Source organism: Arvicanthis niloticus, chromosome 3 (assembly GCF_011762505.2).
Source record: "Arvicanthis niloticus isolate mArvNil1 chromosome 3, mArvNil1.pat.X, whole genome shotgun sequence".
In the NCBI taxonomy this organism is placed as follows: domain Eukaryota; kingdom Metazoa; phylum Chordata; class Mammalia; order Rodentia; family Muridae; genus Arvicanthis; species Arvicanthis niloticus.
In genome coordinates, this window is record NC_047660.1 from 5,735,688 (window position 1) to 5,755,476 (window position 19,789).

Genomic DNA, 19,789 nt, shown 5'->3' on the forward strand with positions numbered 1-19,789 from the left:
AATGATGCACTGAAGATAGAAGTGAAGATCAGATTTGGGTGTTGGTTGATCTGTTTCCAGCACACCTTCAGTTGTTTTACATAGGGCGGGTAGTGGGAGGGCCCATTGTCTTCAAGTTCCGTCATGTTCTCACGCCAAATGTTTTGCTGTCCTATTTTTTGAGCATTGCATATGCTCCTGTAAGCGTTGGAAATGGAAAGAGCTGATATTGCATGTCGGGTGGCAGTTGCCAGCCAGGGTAATCTTACCATGGAGTTGGATGCTGACTTTTGTAGAAGTAGAATTCCTTGACTCTGTGAGTGCTTTCAGAAGCTACTGCCATCTTTGTGCGATCACGTTCTTGAGACGGTTGGGTATTTTCAGGCCTTTGTTTTTGTCCTTTTAACCCTCAGTTTTATGAACTAATTCATGATCATTTGGCCACAAATGATAGTTACGGGATGCTGTATAAGGAAAAATGCATGGACAAGCAAGCAGTACGTTCCTACAACAGGAGAGGTCAAATGGTAGTCAGCTTCCTGTTTTCTTAGCAACAGGAGTTCGTAGCTTCTCGTGTGGTTCACAGTCTAAGAATCTCCTGAAATCATATGCAAATTATGTTTGAGCATTTTCCAACACACAGGCTCTGTATGTAGCTTTTCATCAGCCTACCTTAGTCTAGAGTTCCAGTCTGGGAGACTCTTCTAGAGATCTGCCCGTTCTATATCATGCATGGGTACTTGGTTATGTGCAATACTGTTGACTTTCATGGGTAATCTATCTTCCTGCCTTTTCTTCCCCTTAAGGCTTTGAAAAGCATTTAATGGTTACTTCAACACCAAGGTTCCCCTAGGAAATCTGTGAAGTGTTTGTCATCCCTTCAGGGTAACCGTCCACCAAACTTGTAGACACGAGCAGTTGGACTTGTTGTGGGTCACATGACCTTGACAAGGCACTGGAATGAGGTGGGCCACAAGTCCCTGTACTTAACTAATCAATTATGTTTGTTTGTTTGTTTATCTTTGGAAAACCAGAACATTTATGATTGAAATCCTCCGATGAACTGGGTGCTGCAGCAGCTGGCCTCTTGGGTTTAGGTGGTGTTCTTTCATGGAATCCATGCCTGAATCAGAGATAGACAATTTTTAAGTGCCTCTTCCTTCCAGTCCCTGTAGTGTTTCATCTTTCAGCCTTGGCACTCCAGTTAGACTTTCTCTTGCGCTTGGCAGGGTAGCCACATTTGCCCAACTGGTCGACTTCTTAGAGCCACAGCGGCGGCTCAGTGTGTGCGTCTTACTGCAACGCTTTCCAAAGAAAGATGTTCTTTTCTTATCTTGCTTCTAGCAGTGAGGCCAAGGAGACCGGAAGAGGAAGCATTCTCGCTGCATCTTAGAGACAGGAAGAGAAAGCACTTCCCTGCTTCCTAGCGACAGGAAGAGGAGGAAGCACTTCCGCTGCTCCATGTGTCTTACTAGACTGTCGCATTCGTCCTCTGGCTCACTTGTTAATCTCTTTACTCACAGCTCAGGTCACTTAATCTTGAGGTGGAGTTATTTTAAATGGTTTACTTCAATTGCTGTTAGCCAAGAGAGCCTTCCCGAAACTCTTCTGACCAGGGGTGATAGTTAAAGTATTTAGCATCCGACACAGCTGCCATTAGTCAATCAGAGGGGGCCGGAGGCATCCTCGGCAGGTTTGTTCATAACCATTCATGCCAGTGTAATGCCTGCCCAGCCTGACACCTTCCTGGCTCCTTCTTCCTAACAGGTATTTAATAGAGCTTGCAGAGGTGTTCTGTAAAGCAGCAGCGTGTCATAGATGTGTTGACAAGAACACGCCTTCTGAATCCCTATAATACAGGGTGTGGGTCCAGCTTGGCGACTTAGTAACTTGGAGCTAATTTCCTTGAGTTAAATTCTTCATCTCAAAGTCTGAGCTGCCTTGTCTTTAACTGGGGACAGTATCTTTGTTATAGTGCAGTGAATGTGTGTGTGTCTGACCTTCAGTGTCTGGTATGTGATGGTGCTTTAGAAACCAAGAGTGATCCCAAATGACCATAAGAAAGTCTGGCATCAGTCCTGCACGGGGAGGGCGCAGTGGGAACTGGCCTGGGCTGTATCACAGAGTCAGAGGTGGGAGTGATCTCTTGGACCATTTTCTGTAGATTTTAGCAGATGTATCTGCAGCTGGCTTGGAGGTGGACAATGTCCTCTCATCCTGATGCCGCCCCATCCCCCTCCTTACAGACATAGCTTTCAAGAACCATGGATAAAAAACACAAATGAGATATTTTCCCTACTATAGGGAATTTCTAGCGGAGCCCTCTCGGTACTTCCTCTTTTTCCATTTCTGTTCTATCCTCAGGACTGTCTCTATCTTGACAAGGTTGTGAATTTTCTCTTATCCAGGCAAACACTTGTCTGCCTAATTCTTAGTCCTCAAGGAAGCCTTTTCCCCAACCCAGATTCTATACGTACCACCCTCTTCTTTGTCCTCGTTTCAGATTCTCAAGTCTTCTCTCTGTGAAACTATTGGGCTAACACAGCCTGACTCCTGTACCTCATCCTCTCTGGTAGTGGTCTTTTATGCAGTTTCTGCACTGTCACAATGCCTGGTGTATTATCTGTGCTTTCTTCTTTCTGCGGTGTGATGTGTGTGAACATGCACACGTGTGTGTGTGTGTGTGTGTGTGTGTGTGTGTGTTTGTGTGTGTGTGTGTGTATGTGTGTGGACTGTCAGCAATATCTTTATTCACACACAGTGCTCTTCCCTTGACTTCAGTTTTCTTTTCCAAAGTTTTCAGTTACAAATGGTCAACCGCAGTCTCAAAAATGCTATTTTTTTGCAAGTATGAGAGAATACATTCATATAGCGTCTACTGTAGGATGCCGTGATAGTTTTCTATTTTTATTGCTTATTGGTAGTCTCTTACCGTGCCTAATTTATAAGCTTTGTGGTACCATGGGTCACTGTGCGTTTGAAACAACACATAGAGGGTATGATGCTGGCTGTGGTTTCAGGCTTCTATCCAGTACCTTGAAATGAGCCCATCCCTACTGATAACCTGCTTCCATGGTGCCTTGTGCCTTCCTTCTGGTCTGCCTTTCATCCCCCACATCTTCTTATGGACCCTTACATGGTCTGTATCTACTGCATCTCAACTCCCACTGCCTCCTCTGTCTGGAAACTGCACCTGGAGCCTCTTCCAGTCTGATCTGGGGGTGATGTGGTGTCTAGAAAGTCTAGACTTTCTAGAGAGCTTGAACAACGTCTTGCCTCTATCTGTAGGTTGATGTACCCAGACTCTGCTTGTGGTCTGAATTATTTTAAATATAGTTTGCTGGAACACAGACAGATCCATTTGGTAGCAATACAGAGGAAGTGTCAGGGATGAGCAGCTTGATTCTGTGTGTGGCAGCAGACATCCCCTCCCAAAAACAACAGTCAAGGAAGATGACAGGAAGCATCTATCATTGGAAACAGAGACCTGAAATTGGAAAACAACCCATTTGCTGTCTGTAAGCAGCAGGGCTTTCTTGTGTTTTTTGTGCACAGGAAGTACATGTGCACTTCCTGCATGTTAGCCATTGGCCTGGACAGCAGGGGAGCTTCACAGAACAAACCAAACAGAAAGCCTATCCTAAAAAGTGCCCCCCCCCCTGACTTATGTGAATAATAATGAAAAGAATCCAAAGGCCTTTGGCTTCCAGAAGCTCAGAAGAGAACCGACTTTCATTGCATGAAGGTGATCTGAGATAAAAGAAATACTCTTGAGTAAGGTCAGGAAGAACTGAGCAGGTAAGATTTGGGATGCTCAAGAAACAGGAACCAAAAATTCTTTTTTATTTTTATTTTTTTAAAAAGGAAGCTCAGATGACAAGATGGGGGGAGGGGGTGCAGGCAGAAGAGACAGAGAGAGAACAAACCAGAAAAATAAACACACTTGTAAAGTAGCTCTGTCCTTGGATAAAGGGCCAGCAAAAGCTGTCTTGAAGAATGAGGTTTGTCATGCTTCTCTCCACTGTAGCATAAGAAATCCCCAGAACGCTGGGCAGGTGGCCTCCATGCCACCATGAAACATTGCAGCCTCTAGAGCAAGGACAGCTAGTCTTTGTCTCCTCTGATATGAGCAGTGTGGTCTTAACCTCTCTGGAAACCTCCTCTACATGAAAGTCCAACAGATAGGAAAGGCCACACTAAGTACAAGATGGGCAGTTTTCGGAGATGGACAGATATGTGAAGTTGAGTCTGCCTGGCATCCACTTCTTCCTCGGTGCCATGAAGATTCTTCACAGAGTCTCGGAGTTTTCCTACCGTGATTTGGAGGTTACCAGCCGTGAGAGTCTTTCATGCCCCGTTTCAGCTTTCAACTCCCACAACAATGACTAGCGCCCCACATGTGTACATTGCTCCTGAACTTAGCAGAAGACTTCTGGCCATGTTCTCATTTGTCCTCCTGATCTCTGGCCTCTGTTGTTGGGTTTTCACTGATGTTGAATGACTTCTCTGACACCCTCTTGCCTCTGTGGTCAGAGGAGGAGGAGGAGAGCCTTTGTGGCCCCATTCTCATGGCCTTTTGTTTTACATCTTTGATTGTCACCATGTTGGTGTCCTGTTCTGACAGAAAACGAGCCAGAGCCAAGGACCTCCAGAGGAAAGGACCTCTCCACACAGCCTGTTCTGTTCTCACAGTACGTTGGCTGAATTTTAAAATTTTTTTTAGAGAGTCTAGGCTGACCCACTCTTAACATGGCTTCCTCATCTCCCATGGCCACAGCTGTCCTGGTTACCCTAATGACTCAGCCGGGCTCTGCTCAGCGCTCTCTGCCTTGGACCCTCCTTTGCCCAGCCATGAGTCGTTGTACCTAAAACTCAGTGTCATCCATCCTGTCTGTGTTGTTAGACAGTGTACTCTGGAGGGTATTTAGATTTAGGTGCCACAGCTCATGAAACTGGTTCATTTTCGTGTTCCTCTCTTTCTCTAGTCTCCCTGCCATTGGCTACAGGCCTATGGGAGACCACCCTGACTCGATGCCCAGCTTGAGCCTAGCACTTCTGCCTCTGTCTCTTTCTACTCTCTGTAGGCTGGCAATCGAAGGTAAACCCTCCAACTCAAGTAATCCACCTGCACACCCCACCGCCAGTGTGACCTGCTAGCAGTGGGACTCAGAGCCTCACACATGCCGTGGGTACAGATAAACTTTTTCCAGCAGACAGCTTACTGAGCTCTTACCCTCAAGGTCAAGTACGGTCTGAATTAGTGGAACTGTGCTTGCCTATACCTAAGACTGTTTCTGTGGCAAAGAATACAGCTCAGAGGGGAAATACTTAATAAAGTGTATGCCATGGATGAACCTCAGAAGTGTCAGATTAAAACAAGGATATAAAAGGCAACATAGTAATTGATTCTATTTATTTGAAAGGTACTGTAAAAAAGACATGTAAGACAGAAGGTACACTTATGTACCTTCTGTTACCTGAGGCTGAGAATTATTGTTAATGGCAAGAGACATTGGGGAGGGGGTGATGATGAGGGAATAAAACATATTAAACTTACACTTTGAATGATAATTACATTATTTAGTAAGGTTACTAAGATACACTGAATTATGAAAACTATACCTCAATAAAAAATTATTATTTTGATATAGAAAAATAATACCTTTAAACAACTGAGATTGTAAGGCAGGGATGGGCTATCTTAGATGGGAAAGTGTTTCTTGTAGAAGCATCAGAACCTGTGTGGATCTCCAGTGCCTACGTAAAAAGCCTGATGTGGCACTGGCCCCTGGAGTCCTAGGAGAGAGAAAGACATATAAGGCTTGCTGACCACTTAGTCTAGCAGAATTGACGTGTTCTAGATTTTGTGTGAGAATCTAACTCAAAAAGTAAGGTCAAGGGTGATACAGGAGAACATTCATGTTAACCTCTGACTTCCACACATGTATGCACACATACACACACACTAACACACATACATTCACACACACTCACATTAAGACACATTCACACATATACAAACACACACTAATTAATACACTAACACACACTAACACATTAACATACATATACACACACATATATATACACTCACACACTAACACACTTTCACACACACTAACACACACAAATACTAACACACCCACACACACACACACACGCACAGAGGGTTCCAGCTAGATGTCAGTACTTTATGTAACTATAAGAGAATCTGACTAAGGGAGAAAGGTCAGAATTCTACTGTGGCAGTAATTCCAGAATATATTCTACAATTAGTTCCTAAAGTTTAACCCCACATAAATGTGTATTTTGAGAAGAAGCTTCATGACTGTGTCTTTGAAATTTTTTCTGGACAAGACAGAAAAGCAGGGCCATGTGCAAGGACCCAGGGTGACAGTGTGGACTTCGGGGCCACCAGCCTGTCCCATTTTCTCATACTCTGTCCTTTCCATGTTTTCTTTCTTACAAATCATGTGACCCGGGAAAATATTCAGAACATATTAATTAGAGTCTCCTTGTAGATGATTATTGGGTTCCCAGATAAGGCTGTACTGGCCACATCTGGCTTGTGGAGCTGGGGTGGTTTCTAGGGATTGAATTTGTGGATTTAAAAGAGCTAAATGCTCAAAGTTGTTTGTTTCTGTTGCTTTCTCCCCAGTCTGCCTGTGCAGTATAGTGCCAGGATAATACGGGATTTTCCTTTCTTTTGAAATTGGCATTTATTCCTTGTCCATAGTAAGATCTTTTATGAGAACAATTTTCTTTCAAGTGTAGCATGTCCTTTGAGGGTGCTCACTACCCTGTGTCCCCGTTTCTGTCCCCTTTTCCTCTCTTCCTGGTCCCCTTTTTCGGATCCCTCTTCTGTGTTTATGTCTCATACGTATGGCTTTTATAAATATGTATGGACAATCTAGGATTCTCCAGTGAGAAAAAAAAAAAAAAAAAAAAAACATGCGGCATTTGTCTGAGTCTGGCTTGCTTCACATAATGTGATAATTTCCCATTGTTTTCATTTTCTAGCAGACTTTAAACATCATTCTTCTTTGTGGATGACTGGGGCTCCATTTGTGTCCTATGCTTCATCTTCTTTAATCATTCGTGTGCTGATGAGCACCTGGGCTGATGTTGTATTTTATATTTTGGCTTTTGTGAATAGTGAGGCCAGAGACATGGGTATGCAGGTATCTGGTGTGTTGAGTAAAGCGTCCTCTGAGTGTGTTACGTAGGAGTGGTGCCTTAGGTCAAATGGGGATTCTGGTTTTGGTTTTGTGAGGCACGTCCATACTGATTTTCATAGCAGCAAAATCAGTTTATATTCCCACCAGCAATGTATAAAGGTTCCCCTGTCTTCCCAGCATCTTGTACCTTAACCGGCATTTTCTCCTGATGATAACCATCTGAGTAGAATCTCATGTATTCTAATATTCATTTTCTCTGCAGCTGAGCGGTTTGGACTTTTTCATGTTTTCTGGACATTTGCACTTTGTAATTTGAGAATCATCTATTATATTGGTCCTTCATTATTGCTTCTTGTGTACTGTACATGTTTGTGTGTGCACACATGTGCACATGTGTACATGTATTGTATACATGTGTGTGGATGCCAGAGGTCAATGTTGTTTTCATTATTATTATGTATTATTATTTGAGACAGGGTTTCTCACTTGACCTGAAGCTAGTCAGTTCAGCTAGCTTGGCTGGTCAGTGAGCCGCATCAGTTCTCTTCGCTCCCTAGTGCTGAGAAGCACACGCTGTGCACCCTGAATGCCGGGCATCTTGGGTCTGAGTTCACATCCGCACGCTTGCATGGAAGAGTGCTTTACCGGAAGAACCGTCTCCTCGATTCCTGGCTGTTTGATGGGATTGTTTGCTTCTCTTGGTATTTAGGGAATTTTATTTTAGTTATTAATATATTCTAGACATTAATCTGTCTAAACATACTTTAGAGCAGTGGGTCCCAATCTTCCTGTCGCTGCAACCCTTTAATACACTTCCTCATGCTGTGGTGACCCCCAACTATGAAACTATTTTCATTGCTACGTCGTAACTGTGATTTTGCTGCTGTTATGACTCATAGGGTAAATATCTCTTATGCAGGAGGTCTGATATATGACCACCAGAAGGATCAGACCCACAGGTTGGGAGCCATTGCTTTAGAGCAGCGTGGTACTGGGAAGAGTGGATGTCCACACATAAGCGAAGGCACAGTCCTGTTCTCCGCTCCGTGTGAAAAAGATCAGAGAACTTCATCTGAGACCCAAATCTGATTGGGGGGTGTAGGGGGAGGCCTTCAAGACATAGGCACTGCTACTCTCTGAAAACAACTGCCCTGGCTCAGGAAAGAACCCAAGAATTGAAAATAGGGTTGCATGAAACTAAAAGGTTTTACACTGTGAGGGAAATAAATACCAGAATGAAAAGAAAGAAAATTGTTGATCCAGGTTTTTTTTTTTTTTTTTTTTTTTAGTATGTTGTAGAGCATGGTATCTGGCTTCTAATTCTGGGCATGGTGTGCAGAACCAGGGCCTGGGGCTCTACTTCACACAGAGGCATGCCAGTAATCCCTGGGGCTAGCTTTGAGTCCTGTACACTGGCACTAAGGGAGATGGGTTATCTGAGTGTGTGCAGAGACCTTGGTGGAGGGAGGACCCGGTCATCTGAGATACCTGTACCATCAGCAGGTTCCTTGGGGGATGTCTGGAATGGCTGTGACCACGTATATGAGGGGCTGTCACGGCAAGAGAGATTAGTGGTTCTGAGGGCAGAAAAGACACAGTAGCATTTGGGTGTTCTAGAAGGCAGGGTTCTGCATAATGTACACAAGCAAGTTGTTCTGACAGAACAGTTTGCCTGGACTGGATTCTCCCGGGAAACTCACTCCCCTCTCCACTCTACTCCCCTGAGACATTCCTGTGGGGACCACGTGTCATCGAGATGAGGAGGCAGAGTATGGGGGGAACTCATCATAAGGATTCGATTTGGAGACTTCTGAGGCCTTGAGCTCGGCCTCACAGTCCCGACTTCGATGTCTGTAAGGCAGAAGCATCTTCTGCAAACATTGTTCATTGTCTCACGAGTTTCTTAAAAGTTACTCTGAGCCGGGTGGTGGTGGCGCACGCCTTTAATCCCAGCACTTGGGAGGCAGAGACAGGTGGATTTCTAAGTTCGAGGCCAGCCTGGTCTACAGAGTGAGTTCCAGGACAGCCAGGACTACACAAAGAAACCCTGTCTCAAAAAAAAAAAAAAGTTACTCTGAGCCCCTCTTATCTTATGTTATCTGTGGCCACCGGGGGATGGGATAGGAGTGCAGGCTATGGGGCATCTTTGACATGTAGTTGGGGTGACTGTTGAGAGTGTGGGGGTGCATAACAGAGGCTAGAGCACGACCTCTGGAGTCTTCCTGTACCACTCTCTGCATTATTGCCCTGAGATTCGGTCTCACTGAACCAGAACATTGCAGGTTAGCCTGGGCTGCAAGCTTATGCAATCTACCTGTCTCCCCTCTCAGACATACCTGGCTTTGTATCTGGGTGTCAGGAATTCTGACTCAGGTCCTTATGAAGCTGTATGAAGATGGCTTTTCTAAAGTGTTTTTCTCAGAACTGAAGATCCTTGAATTCATTAAATGTAAAGCAGTGGTTTGGGGGCTGGAGAGATAGCTCAGTGATAGCTCAGAGCACTGACTTCCCTTCCAGAGGTCCCGAGTTCAATTCCCAGCAACCACATGGTGGCTCACAACCATCTGTAACGGGGATCCAATACCCTGTTCTGGTGTGTCTGAAGACAGCTATAGTGTACTGATATAAATAAACTAAATACATCTTTTTTTTTAAAAGGAGTGGTTTTCATGTGAGAGTCACCTCTTGTGATTCATGTCCTCAATCTTACTTTAAAGCTGAATCATGTATCTGGTATGTCTGAATCTTAAGTGTGTTTAAAGGTGTAACTTTCCCTTAATTTTAATCAAGTATTTAATGGTTCTGGTTTAGTTTGGTTTGTGTGTCTTTGAGATGGGGGTCTCTCAATGAACCAGAACATTGCAGTTTAGCCTAGGCTACCTGGCCAGCAAGCTTATGTCTCCCCCCTCAGACATTCCTGGCTTCCTGCCTGGGTACCAGGGATTCCAGTTCAGGACCTTACACTTGCTGAGTAAATGCCCTTAGCCATTGAACCATAGTTTTCTTCTTTCGGGATTGTTTCTTTATGAACTTAAAAATTAGTTCATAAAGCCCACAGCATACCTAGGGGAACTTTGACTAAGGGTAGTGTTTTCTCAGATGTGTCTGATTTGAACTATTCAGTCTCTTCCCCGCCCAAGCCTGGTCTGGGGAGCAGTAGACAGGGCATCCTTGGGATCTTAGACTCCACCTCCAGCTGTTGGACCAGAATCCTCTCCCAGTGGTATGCTTCAGAATCTGGCTAACAGTTACTATCCCAGCTTTCTGTTTGCTTTTTTGAGCTCTTGTTAAAAAGTGCCTGGCATCCTGACAGGATTTCTTCATACAATGGGCTCATTTAACCTTCAGGATGAGGCTCTAAAGGACGTGTTACTAAAAGCTAAGCAGAGTTGTCACTGGGCCTGCCAAAGATGTCATGAAAGACACATTCTGGAGTCTTCGTGTTCTGAGCTGGAGACAGGAAAGTTGAGGCCTGCTTGTCTCTGGTGTGCACACCCTGTGGTTTCTGGTAGAACCTGGGTGCTCTGGCAGGATTACATTGGCAGGATTACCATGGGCTACAAAAACAGCAGCCAGAAAGTTGCTCAAGGAGTTGCCTGCCTCAAAGTAGACTGACTGACTGACTATCTGTCTGTCTGTCTATCTATCTATCTATCTATCTTATCTATCATTTATGAATGTATCTATCAATCATCTATCATCTATCTGCCTTATCTGTCATTTATACATGTATGTTTTATGTATCTATCACATATCATATCATATCATATCTATCTATCTATCTATCTATCTATCTATCTATCTATCTATCTATCTATCACTCACCTGTCTTTGTAAAACATGCTTGCTAAAAACCAGTTTTGGCTGGTCCCCTCTGAAGCCATTTTCTTGGGGTCTTCTCCACGGGAAATGCAGTGGATGGTAGAACCTGACCTTGACTCGTGGCGTACCGCTTCTGTTTCCCTGTCTACTTACCTCTTGTCTCCCTTCCTGCTCAAGCCTGTAGCCGTCACTCTGGATACCTGTCTGACAAGAATGACGTGGACACTCGTGTGAATGTACTCGCAGTGTCTCCTCACTGGGCGGCATCTTGAGTTTCCCTGGGATTATGGGGTCTGATGAACCATCTTTGGGGGGTAAAACACTGATGCTATAATTTACATTTAGAAAAATTAATTCTCAACATTAAAGAAAAACTAACATAGCAGTTGGTACTTACTACTTTTTATGTTTGATGATTTTCATCTTTCTTCTTTGCACTTTTTAGGTCACTAGATGAGACCTAAAAATTAAGGGATGTGCTTAAACCACACAGAGCCAACTCTGTCACGAGTTTTTCCCATTTCCTCTGTGTGTGTGTGTGTGCATGTGCATATATGTGTATTTCTTTTAAATGAAGGCCACATTATAATTCTCTGTCCAGCAACATTTGGTGGTATTTTATTCTTTTTAGGTATCATTCTATATTGTTTTTTTCTTCGTCATTGACATCGGCTTATTTTATATGAATGCATAATATATTAAATACATATGCATTTAAAATATTGTTTTGATTTGTTTGCAAGTTGTTTCTCTTAAGGGTCTGTCTGGGGAGATGTGTAATTTCTCATATCCTGTGCTTGCAGGAAGAATTTTAAATCGTTTCTCCAAGGACATCGGACACATGGACGACTTGCTTCCCCTGACGTTTCTAGACTTCATCCAGGTATTTATAGTAATATCATGTTCTCAAACGCAGAACTGCATACCTTTTTATTTTCTTTCTGTTTTTCAAGGCCTTTCCAGGAGGGGAAGGGTGGTAGCGGGCTGGAGATGTGTGTTGCTACCTTAACAAAAGACCATGTTTGTAGAAGAAAGGTGTGGCTATGTTTTGGAGGCTAACTTAGCGTGAGTAATGGCCTGTGTGGGCGTGGCTGCGCATTTGTGTCAGGGTTGGTTCATAGCAGCTACATGCTGGTAAACGGCTTTCCATCTGCCTCCCAGGTATCTGGCATGAATTCGACTTACTGCGAACACATTTCATAATATAGAAACAATCACCTCTCACGGAAAGATAGCCCAGATTAACAAAATTATGCATTGTATTGCCACAAAGGGCAAATATTTACTGCACTGTTGTTTTTGGTTTTTTTTTTTTTTTTTTGGTTGGTTGGTTGGTTTTTTGTTTTTGAAGGGGGTGGGGTAAAACCAGGTGTGGTTACTTACAAAGAACAGATTAGGAATAATCAGGTGAAAATAATACTTTGTTAGCAAGGACAATAGAGAGTGCTTATTGCAGATTCAAAGCTTTAAATGCAGGCGTGTTTAAGCCAATAATAGGAGTACGGGATCAAAGTCTTCTCAGAAAATGTCTGTTTTTGTTTCCTTGGCAGCTTTTCTTTTCACACGTTGATTGCTCTGTCTTAAGGTATCTTTAGAAAAAAGGATCCCACAGAAATGCCTGCTTTTAGCATGTTGTTTTGTCTGTGAACCTGAGGGCCGAAAGAATCATGTTGGGTCACCTGTCTCTCATCTCCTCATTCGGTGTCGTTGCTCCTGCGGCTTGATTTGTTTTGTTTCTCTTTCTTCTCTCATTTACGTCTGTCTACTTTTCAATGACTCAGGCAGGGGATCTTTTTTTGTTTCCCCCTAAGCGTTTATTTTGGAGAAGAAATGCATCTCTCAGAAGCTGTGCAGATTTTAAAATCCCAGATGCCTGTGGCTCACTTGCAGTGAGAATGAACCCTAACCGTTGCCTGTTTACAGCTGTTCTCACCGGAAGCCAGGTTCCTGCAGACCGGAAGTGGAATTGTCACCCGGGATTCTGTTGAACCCCAGTCTTACAGGGCCCCTGGGGCCCACAGTTGAGCTGGAATCCCTGTTAGTCACACAGAAAGGGAGCCCAGGACTGCAAACAGCATGACCCTTAGGTGAAGACTTCTCCTCCTCACACCCACCGGCCCACAGACTGAGTCTGCACGGCAGATAAGCGCGCCAGACTCCTGGTTCTGTGTACTTATTTTTAAAATGTTTCCTACTGGCTTCAGCGATGTTCTTATCCTCAGGAAGCAACCTTTCGCTGCAGAATCCCCCCATCCCATAGAATACAGATAATTTTAAGCACATGTTTTGACAGCGATTATTAATTACTTCTAGAAGAATTAGCAAAGGGCTCTCTCTACAGCCCTGAGCCAGGCCAAGGTTGAGTTTCCAAAGCTGGCTGGCCCATTGTGCATTTAGCAGAGTGAGCCCTGCTAATTAGAGTCCATCTTGTGTTGTGTGCTTCCGTAGCGCCTATGGAGGGATGATACATGACAGGTACTTCTTGATCTCAGTACAAAGCATTCTTGTGAGGAGAGAAGATTCTAGCCTTGTATTTCAATTTAGCCAGAGACTCCAGGGTCTTTATTCATCATCCACCCAAACACTCTTGGTACACTTAACCATTGTCGGTTCCTGTTAGCCAATTTCTAGGATCTTAAAAGCGGTGAAGCTTGATGCTGTTGCCCCACCCCCAACCCCAGAAGGAGTTTTACGTGAAGGATAGCTCACTTATCAAACACGATTCAGATCTGTTGTCACTCACTTCATTTGCAGGTGTCTTTAATAAGCCTGCCCATAATCCTTTCAGGAAGAAATATTTTTCTCCTTTTAAAAATAGTATTAGCTAAATATAAAAGCACTGATCTCCTGCCATTGTCGTGGGTTCTCTGAGGGACATTTCCCAACATTCATTGTTTAAATGGTTGTCAAGAGGAATCAAGTGAAACTTAGTAAACAGAGCTGCTTCCTCGGACTCTGCCCAGCCTTTGCTGTGGAGGATTTCCATCTGACAGCTGAGTGGGCTTCTCACTGAGGAATCGCTGGCATCGTTTTGAAGTATTTGGTGCCTATTGCTTTATGATAGAGCAAAGATTTTTTTTTTTTATGAGAGTCACAAAATATGAATTTAACCTGCCCCCAAAGAAAGGCCAACAAAAAAAATCTAAATGTAAATTTTTCCCCGTTTTTAAGTAGGATAGGGCTCTGTCAGGACAAAAACAACCCAGTGATGTTCTGGGACTCTTAATGGAATCATGTAAACTTAAAATAAACACTATTATGGTAAGCACATAGAATGAAAACTAATTTTCCAAATCAAATACATTATATTCAATTCATTTTCCCCAATCAACCAAATGTTTAAAACCTGTTAGTTATAACAGCAATCTCCTGGAAATTAATTAGAAGCCTATTAGCTGTGCTAGCCCAGGCGGATGGCAGGGATTGCACCTTACATGTATAAGTAGTCTCTGGAATTAAAGTGTAGCAAGGTCACAAATGACTGTCCCATGGGCTCACCTATGCATGGGCTTAGTACTTGATCTTTTTGGGGGGGGGCAGTTTGGCAGCGGGGTGCTTTTCAAAAAATTTTTGTCTACTCTAATTCAATCTTTTAATACATTTTTAAAACATTTTGACTAAAATTGTAGCTCTCCTGACCTTGCATTTCTGAGACCTAGGTTCTATTTTCAGTACCACCAAAACAAACAAACAAAAAGGGCCAACGATAACAACAGCAGAAATGTGAGAATTAGCCATGAGACAAACCATTCAGGACTAAGACTCTGCTGTCAATAGTAGCACCAGCTTTCTGGTGTGGACCTCTGAGGTGGGTGGAATTTTTCTCAGGCCTTGTTTACTGTTGTGTTGGTCCTTGAATGGTTGGTTTTCTTAGCTCCTTTCCAAAGTGACCTTAGTGGCTAACTTCCTGTCTGCCTTTGTTCTTAATGTCATTAGCAACCCCTGCTGCTGACATCAGGAAGCCACCAGGCAGCTCCAGCTATGTACAGGGAATTTCCCAGGATGCTCCTGTGCTCAGCTTGGCTGAGACAGTTAAGTTCAGCTGGATCTGATCTTCAGGGAAGCATCTCCAGCGAACATGGCGGCACGCAGCACGTAGACTAGCAGGCAGAGTGGAAACCAGAACTCACAGTTTAGGTGACAGAAAGCAAAAAATAAAGACTGCTTGGCTCGTAGTTCTTCCTTATAAAAGCTATGCATACGCGCATGCTTTTCTGGATAATTAAGCTTGGATAGCTAAAGAAGTAAATAATGTAATTACAATTACCCCTGTGAATTGTTTAATCCAGAGTATGGGTGCTTCATCGCCTTTTCTGAAAGGTGAAGGCCGTTTAGTTAGCTTTGTAAGGCAGTCCAGAACTTAAATTAATAGTTAGCTTTGTAAGGCAGTCCAGAACTTAAATTAAGCACCTCGATGAGTGCAGTTCTGAGGAATTGAAGGGATGGGGTCAGAGGACAGGACCCTTCATTTCTGGCATTGTACCTGGAGTCCCTATGTTCTGAGTTGGGACAAAAATTGGGACTGAGATCTGTCAGGCTACCAATGGGATGGCTAAATGAAGGAAATTTTGTTTAAAATGTGAACAGACTCCCTGCTATATAAGTCTAATTTTGTCCCATAGGCTTCAACAAAAGATTGATAAATTGTGTGTACATGGGTGGGTTTTGTTTTAAAGTACTAACTGTTGGTATATGTGGTAATGGAGCACAGTGCAGTGACAGTTTTCAAAATCCGTGTCTTTGATTGCTTTCTGGAGAGGTATTAATGAGACAGGGTAAGAAGAGATGCCTGGGAGACTGAGCCTTTGGTTGGTGCAAGTGTGGATCCTTAGTGACTAAAGACAGATTACTGACAGGCTATATAGCAAGGGGTAGAACAGAGCTGAAGGGTCTTCTGAATAGAATGTAAATACATGACTGGAAATAATAATATAAAATGGAAAGTTATGTTGGAGTTGCCAGTGGCTCACAGTATACCTCTGGCTTAAAAAGTGTTGTTCAAATGTGTTTTGTTTCTTGGCCTTTTCAAGAAATTGAAAGCACTTTGGGTATAGACAGGATTTCTAAAAGCAAGCCCTCCATCAAGACAGAGTAGTTTTATGCAGGCTAAAACTAGGTAGAATTAAAATATCAGTGCCATAGAGATGTTCATCTGCCCTCAGATAGGAGAAACCAAGGCGAGACAAATATCTTAGAACAGGAATGACTGTATAGATAAACTAGACACACACACACACACACACACACACATCTGTATACATATGTATATGTAGATATGTATTATATGCATGTGTAGACAGGTCATTAACTCACAGCTCTCACTCTTTGATGATGTCTTATTGTCAGCATAAATTTTAGTAGCATTGGTTTACTTTGTTGTCTCTTTTTAGAATACAGATTCTATCTTACTGTGTGTTGCTTCAAGCATCATGGAACAATGCATGTAGAAACCAGAGGACAGCTGGTGGGAATCAGTTCTCTCCTTCTACCAATCTCTCTACCAGCCTACATTTTCCTAAAGTGGTGATTAATAATTTAACAGATGCCACGTCTTAAATTTTTTAGGAGCATTTTAATTAAAATAGGGCTCACTATTTTTAGTAATAACCTTAATAAGGTAAATATATTTGTAATATTTGATGAGAATATGTTGAATGACTGTGTTTGTAAATAGATATTTCACAAACCATCTTGACTTTTTCCCCAAAGGAAAACATTGTTTTTTATATAAATCGATGACTTGGGGATGAATTGTTTCCTATTCCTTGTAGAGTGTCTCTCCCTCCCAGCCTGTACCACTGATCTGTTAGGGAGCTCATAGAATGTTTGGATATAGGGAGACATAGTCTTCATCCTCTGATAAGTATTTATCAAAGGACAGCCCCACTCTGTGCTTGGGGCTATAGGTCTCAATGGGGCAGAATCCCATGTTTGGTTGGGAAGGGCAAGTAGGAAGGAACAGTTACAGTCTGTGGGATGAGCATAGTGTGAGCCGTGCCTTTCTCATCTTCTCTGAGGAAAGGCCTCACGAAGTGTAAGTAGAAGTCTGTTCAGCAAAGCAGAATAAAGTGCACAATGCAAAGCCAAACTGGACTAGGTTGTCCCAAATTGGGAAAGTAACCCAGTAGGTTCTGTATTGTGGATTTTAAAGCTATTTTATGAATACTTATGAGATGTGTCATATTCATGAGATAAGGTGACTATTTTTCCTTATCTGATCATAGTGCTCTAATTGTCTCTGCATTCTTCCCATGACCCTCTATAGAGGCCCACAGAGGGTAGTTACACCCACAGAGTGATCGAAATGAAATCAGAATCTCTGGGAGATGCTGCCCATGTGTGGACATTGGGAAAATGCCCCATTGCCTTGGCTTCTGGTAGAGCACAAAGAACCTAAGTGCAGCTTCCAGGTTGATTCACACAGGAAGACATCATGACCTCAGGTGACAGAAACAGCTGTAGAGGGCCAGGGCTGCCTCCTTCCTCCCAGAAAATGGGGTCACTGGGGGTGGCCTGAATCAAACAGTGGGCAAAGCTTGAAGATTCTCTCCATAGCTTTCCTGGAGCCTGCTTTCCTCCTGATTTAAAAGTTAGCTGATTAGCCGGGCAGTGGTGGTGCATGCCTTTAATCCCAGCACTTGGGAGGCAGAGGCAGGTGGATTTCTGAGTTCGAGGCCAGCCTGGTCTACCGAGTGAGTTCCAGGACAGCCAAGGCTATACAGAGAAACCCTGTCTCGAAAAAAACAAGAAAACAAAACAAAAACAAACAAAAAAAAAGCTAGCTGATTGTCAAACAAGTTTGTATGCCATACATATATGTCAAGCATACTCATTCACCCAAAGGGCCTGAAACTGAGGCAGGAGGTGGTTACAGCAGAGGAGGTAGACAGGGGAGACCTGTGAACAGAGAGGAGAAGGGCAGGGTGCTGCCAAAGTCCTCGTATGACCACATTCCTTTCCTCAGTTAAGGAAGATAAAGAAGGTTGGTGGGAGTGTTCTGCTGTTTTGTTTTGGTTTGTTTTTTAGGATATATTGACTGCCAAGTGTGTTGTAGCTAAGTTTTAACGATTCTGCTTGGCTTTGGCTTGTGTGATAAGCCTCAATCATTTTAATTTTTATCACTCCTCACTAATTTATTCAGAGAACGCCTTTCTCATCTACTACTACCTTCTCGTGCCCTTAAGTGAAATCTCAGGTATAGCATTTAAAGTATCCGTAATTACTACTGACTGCCTGTCACTGGTTTTTCGTTCTGTCTGCTGCTTTGCTCTCTGAGCCACATGGTGTGTGGTTCAGACCATCACCTAGCTTCTGAACACAGCAGACACCGTTGCTCTCCACTTGAAATGTCAGTATCTCAGCTGAGTCCAGCACTTAACTAAGATTTCTCTCCTGAATCCAAGAGTTTAACATATTGCAGCAGGTGAATCTGATCAACAGATAATCAGATTATAGCCTCCTCTAAGGCCAGTGTGGGAATGCCCAGCACTGAGCAAGGGCTTGAACCCTTCCCTCACGGAGGTGCCCTCTCAGACTCTGTATCCAAACAGATGTATGTTACTTTGCTTGCCCATGATTCATGTTGTAAAGGGCAGGCATCATTCTAGTTACCCACCCCCACAATCTGACTCTTAGAGGGAAACTACCCACGAACCATATGGTGTGTGTATGTGTTGTGTGTGTCTGTGTGGGTGTGTATGTGTGTACATGTATATAATATGTGTATATAATGTGTTGTGTATGTATGTGTATGTAATATGTGTGTATATGTAGTATGCATATGTGTATGTATATGTCTATATGTAATATGTGTATATAGTTTATGTATATATATAATATGTGTATGTGTATCTAATGTGTATGCCCATAAATTCCCTCAAGGAGCAATACATTTGCATTGTCTGTATGTGACTTTTCCACAAAACTGTTGTTTGGGGAACTATACTCGAAAGACAGTGTTTGTGGCAGGGCTGGGGAGATGGTAAAGACCTTGCCATGCAGACGTGAGGAGCTGAGTTCAGTCCCCTGGAATTCATATGGAAAGGCCAGGCTTATAGCCCCAGGAGTGGGGAGATGGAACTAGGAGGTTCCTTGAGACTCAGTGGCCAGCCAGCCTAGCCTCGCCAAATCCACGAGCTTTAGGTTCAGTGAGAAACCCTTTCTTGAAGTAAGGCAGAAAAGGGATTGAGGAAGACGCCCAACACTAACCTCTCGCCGTCACATGCAAGCGCACATACGTACGTGCACACCTACACACATGTTCAGTTGAACCTGTACAAAGTTAGCCCATCCTAGCTCATTAGTGAAGACTCCCTTGGAATTTTAGGGAATATAAAGATGTGTCATGTATACATCTCTCTCCTCTAAAGACGCTGCCATTCTTGGCTCATGGACTTTTCTCCCCCTCATAAGCAGGGCCACTGATCTGGTTTGCACACATGTTGTGCTTGCTTTCCATGCGTGCTTTCTCAAGGGGGGACCAGCATGCCTGTACATACTAAAGAAATCTTAGCAGGTAAAAAGTCCCTTCTGCTTCACTCATGTTCTTGTCAGGGCTGTGTCACTACCTGAAGAATGGGGTAGGCTGGGATGCTGTGATGCAGTGAGGGTTGCTGTGATGCAGTGAGGGATAGGCAGGCCAGGATGCTGTGATGCAGTGAGGAATGCTGGAGGCCGGGATGCTAGAGGCCGAGATGCTGTGATGCAGTGAGGGATGGGCAGGCTGGGATGCTGGGATGCAGTGAGGGATGCAGGAGGCTGGGATGTTGGGATGCAGTGAGGGATGCAGGAGGCTGGGATGCTGTGATGCA

General features: G+C 43.5%; 1 protein-coding gene and 1 pseudogene across 1 annotated transcript in view; one reads left to right on the top strand and one right to left on the bottom strand.

The window, feature by feature from the left end:
- Abcc4 (ATP binding cassette subfamily C member 4 (PEL blood group)) overlaps nucleotides 1-19,789 on the top strand; it is a 219,035-nt gene that overhangs the window by 132,073 nt on the left and 67,173 nt on the right. Inside the window, exon 20 of the mRNA XM_034498607.2 lies at nucleotides 11,783-11,862. Coding sequence (XP_034354498.1) covers nucleotides 11,783-11,862 — 80 coding nt within the window. The remainder of the gene's footprint in view (nucleotides 1-11,782; nucleotides 11,863-19,789) is intronic.
- LOC117705105 (large ribosomal subunit protein eL37-like) lies at nucleotides 970-11,246 on the bottom strand (annotated as a pseudogene).